Here is a 4,295-nt window from a genome sequence, read left to right on the forward strand (position 1 = left end):
TTCCGTAAAGGCGGAGGTGAATTGGCTGGCCCATTGGGACGATTCGGGGGGGAGGAAAGTAGAGGTGGAGCCAAAGGCAAGTTGGCCGCCTGCCGCCGAGTTGTGACCGCTCCCCCCAGCTGGGTGGGAGTGAAAACTGAGTCCAGTATGACGTCCTGCTGACTGGCATGTTGGGGAAGGCGCAAGAGGGCATCCACTAGGGAGTTTGCCGAGCCCGGGAAATAATGGAGGATGAACTGAAACTTCGAAAAGAAATCTGCCCACCGCAGCTGCTTGGCGTTCAAACAGCGCGACGTTTTAAGAGTTTCCAAGTTCTTATGATCAGTCGAGACCTCAAACGGCACCCTTGCCCCTTCTAGCCATGTTGAAAGTGCGAGTTTTATAGCTCCCGCCTCCTTTTCCCACACGGACCAGTTTCTCTCCGTGTCAGTGAATTTTTTCAAGACGTAGGCAAGGGGGTGTAGTAGCCCATTGTCCCCCTCCTGTAAAATAGCCCCCCCATGGTGACATCCGAGGCATCAGTTTGTACAATAAATTTTTTCTCTTCGTTTGGGTGAGCTAGTACCGGCTCAGACGTGAAGAGATCTTTTAAGAGCATGAACGCTGCTTGGCATTCCTCCGACCAGGGGACCAGGGGAGTGGGGAGCTCAGCTTGGTGGCTTCCGCCCCATTTCCCTTTGTTTTTAACAAGTCTGTGAGTGGAAGGCTAATTTGGGCAAAATTAGGCAAAAGTGAACAATAAAAGTTTGAGAATCCTAAGAAGGACTGGAGCTGCCTCCAGGTTCGAGGTGCCTCCCACCCCAACACTGCTTGAACCTTCCCCGGGTCCATCTCCAACCCCGCACTGGAGATGTGGTAGCCCAAGAAGTCAATGTGTGTCTTGTGGAATTCGCATTTAGACAGCTTAGCAAACAGTTTGTGCTTGTGCAACGTGTTCAGGACTTCTCTCACCAATTTCACGTGGGAGGGCAAATTGGGGGAGTACAAAAGTATATCATCTAAGTAAACAAGTACCCCATTAAACAAGTGCTTGTGTAACACTTCGTTGATAAAGTTCATGAACACTCCCGGAGCCCCTTGAAGACCGAAGGGCATCACTAAGTACTCAAACTGGCCCAGGGGTGTGTTGAAAGTGGTTTTCGGTTTGTCTCCTTCTTTTATGCACACACAGAAATAAGCATCCCGTAAATCCAACTTAGAAAAAAATTTCCCCTTGGCAGCTTCTGCCAACAAGTCTTTAATCAATGGCATTTGATAGGCGTTGGTAGCCGACACTGCATTTAACCCTCGATAATCCATGCAGAGTCTAAGCCCTCCATCCTTTTTCTTTCTAAACAACACGGGTGCTGCGAAGGGGGACAATGCCGGCCGGATGAAACCACACGCCAAGTTCTTATTGATAAACTTTCTCAGTTCGTCTTTTTTCGGCCGGCCCCATGGCATAAATCTTCCCCTTGGGTAGTTTAGCCCCTGACACCAGCTCGATGCTGCAGTCCTAGTGCTGGTGGGGAGGTAATTCATCCGCCTCCTCCTCCCTAAGTCCCGATATTCAGGAGGGATGGAGCTTAATTCTTCCTGGGCCAGGAGGGCCATGGGTTCCTCGGGTTTGGGTTTCTGTCCCCATTTCTCATCCCAACAGTGGGTTTTACATTTGGGCGAGATGAATTGCACCCTCCCTTCATCCCAAAGTATGTAAGGGTCATGCCCGTGAAGCCACGGGGCTCCCAACACCATCGGAAAGCATGCTGCTGGGGTAATTATAAAGGACCTAGTTTCCCAGTGCTCTCCGGCCCCCACTAGCAGTGGTACAGTCTCATATCTACATGGGTCTTTCATGGGTGACCCATCCATCTGGGTGAAGATTATGGGATCTTTCAACTCCACCACCCCAATTTCTAGCGCAGCCACCACCGAGGGGCTTATCAAGTCTCTCCCGCACTCCAAGTCTATGAAAGCCTTCACTTTAACATGAGTTCCAAGGGTCGGGTTTAGAACTGACACAGTCACAAAGAAGAGGGAGGGGGGTTCGCTCACCACTTTTTGGCGCCTCGCTGGGAGGGTCCTGCTGCTCTGCGCCTTCTACAGCAGGACTGAGTCATTTCCCGCCGGCTCCTGTTCTTCGTTGCTCAAGTCTCCCTCGTCTTCCTCCGGCGATGCAAGCAAAGCCTTTGCAAATTTCGGCTTCCCTGTGGGTTTCTTCATCAGGGTGGTGGGGCGTCCCTTTCCAGTGTCAGCTTTCTCCCTCCAGCTGGGTTGCCCGCAGTCGGCAGTGAAATGGCCCCTTTCCCCGCATTTTAGGCACAAACCTTGGCGCATCCGTTGCTCTCGCAGGGCAGCTGGTTGTCGCGACAGTTTGGGTTTCAGAGGAGAGGGGGTTGCCTTTCCTCCAGCTGCGGCAATGTCGAGTCTCAATGTTTGCAGGCGACTCTCTGCACTCTCGGCTTCTTGCATCCAAGCCATCAGGGAAATCAGATCCACTGATCTCAGTACCGTCTCTCTGATTTCCGCATTCAGGCCGACTCGGCACATTTCTGCCAGGATGTTGTCCGGCCAGTTGGGCAACTTGCCTGTGTGCAGTTTAAATTCAGTCGAGTACTGATGGACTGTTCTTCTCCCTTGTTTCAGTGTGCGCAAGTACGCTTGCGCTCTTGGCCCCGCATTGCGGTCCTCGAACTGGGCTCGCAGCGCCCACATGAACGCGTACATGTCCGTCAGCTCAGGTGCCCGGGCATTGTGAAGCCCCACGTACCAGGCTGCTGCAGGTCCTCTGAGTCTTGCGGCTACCACATCGATGCGGCTGCTGTCATCTGGGAACAGGTGACCCGAACGATCCACGAATTTCTGCACCTGTACAACGAAGTACGAGAGCTCTTCCGGGTTGCCATCAAACGTCGCCTCAATCAGGTCCTTCGACCTCGGGGTTGCTTGTCCCCTGGGACTGGCTGGCCTCGGCACCGGGGCTGGTACTTCCAGAGGTCTCGGAGCGGGGACTGGGACCGGTTGCTGAGATACCCCCGGTTGGCCGGGTGGCCCTTGTTGGCCTGGGTCCCCAGGTCCCGTCAGCGGCTGGGCCCCTGGCACCCCATCCGCCGGTCGCATCTGCTCGAGCGCTTCTTCGATGGTTTGCGTGACCAACTCCAGGATGGCTTGTAGCATCTCTTCCAACGTTTGCTGCAGTTGCTGCACCGTTCGGTCCGTCGTCTCGATCTAGTCCATCAGCCCCTCTTCCGGGGAGGCCTTTGATTGATCAGTCACCCATGTCGGCAGCATGGGTTCAAATTGGGCTCCCAGAGGAGGCAATCCTTGAGCCCCCAGACCCTTGTCGTACAAACTGTCCCTCAAGGCAAATCCCAGGTGCAAATAGGACTCTTGGGTGGTATCCGCACCAAATTGGCTTCAGCTTTGACTGGTGCAGTCGTCATGCCTGTACTTGGGGCCTCGGGGGGTCAGGAAGACGGACGCCATCAGCTTCTTTGGGATCACCCCCCCACTCGGCATGGAGACCGGCAGCTGTGTAGTCACCGGTACCGATGCAGTAGTCACCGGAGGGTCTTTCCCTCATCCGGCTTTGCAGGTTCCTCTTTGTCGGGTTTCAGTGGTTTCCCCTCTCCGTCACTCATATCGATATCGATAGATTTGCTGAGATGGGGAATGAATGGGATTCTGAACAGAATGTCAGACTTCCCACAGCATCAAGGAAGTACACACTTGTAGAAAAGGTTTTACTTTATTTGAAGCTATAGGTGCATAACAGGATCACTGTTCAGAATGAGGGGAAATCAAAGGGCATGGCATGTTATAGTACATTCAAAGCACTGACGCCCAATTGCGGAGTTTCCCGCACGCACCATTGAGCCTGGGATCAAATGCTTCTAGACAGCATATGTTATCTATTTCTCACGGTGTTTCGTGAGAGCCTCCGAGCGCTAACGAGCAGCGGCAACCACCTGTGGCCTTGACAGATATAAACATTTCGGCTAGCGAAGCCATCAAGCGCATCAGCACATCACAAAGCGAAAGCGGGCAAGCGCATACAGAAGGACTAAAAAAAACATTGGCAGCTTGCTGACAGCCAGCAGGGAAAGTTTCCCCGCCGGCTGGGGGCAGCGGCGGGCGACTCGTGCATGGGGGGAGGGCGGTGGGAGCCTGCTCGAATCACCCTGGCCGCCCTCAGCCAGAATGGAAGTTGCCCCCGCCGGCTGGGGGCAGCGGCAGGTGACTCATGCCGCTCTTCGGCCAGTGGGGCTCCTTGGGGGATGGGGGGCGGTGGGAGCCTGCTCGAGTCGCCCTGGCCG

At 54.3% G+C, this 4,295-nt stretch overlaps 1 protein-coding gene across 1 annotated transcript; it reads right to left on the minus strand.

Moving 5' to 3' along the window:
- Positions 1-816: 816 nt before the first annotated feature.
- On the minus strand, positions 817-1,299 carry LOC107123550 (RNA-directed DNA polymerase homolog; the record flags this gene model as incomplete). Its single annotated transcript, XM_015426797.1, has 1 exon — positions 817-1,299. A coding segment is annotated over exon 1 (483 nt), but the record flags the coding sequence as incomplete, so codon positions are not given.
- Positions 1,300-4,295: the final 2,996 nt, after the last annotated feature.

This window comes from Gekko japonicus, unplaced genomic scaffold (assembly GCF_001447785.1).
Source record: "Gekko japonicus isolate JY-2015 unplaced genomic scaffold, Gekko_japonicus_V1.1 scaffold7228, whole genome shotgun sequence".
NCBI lineage: Eukaryota > Metazoa > Chordata > Lepidosauria > Squamata > Gekkonidae > Gekko > Gekko japonicus.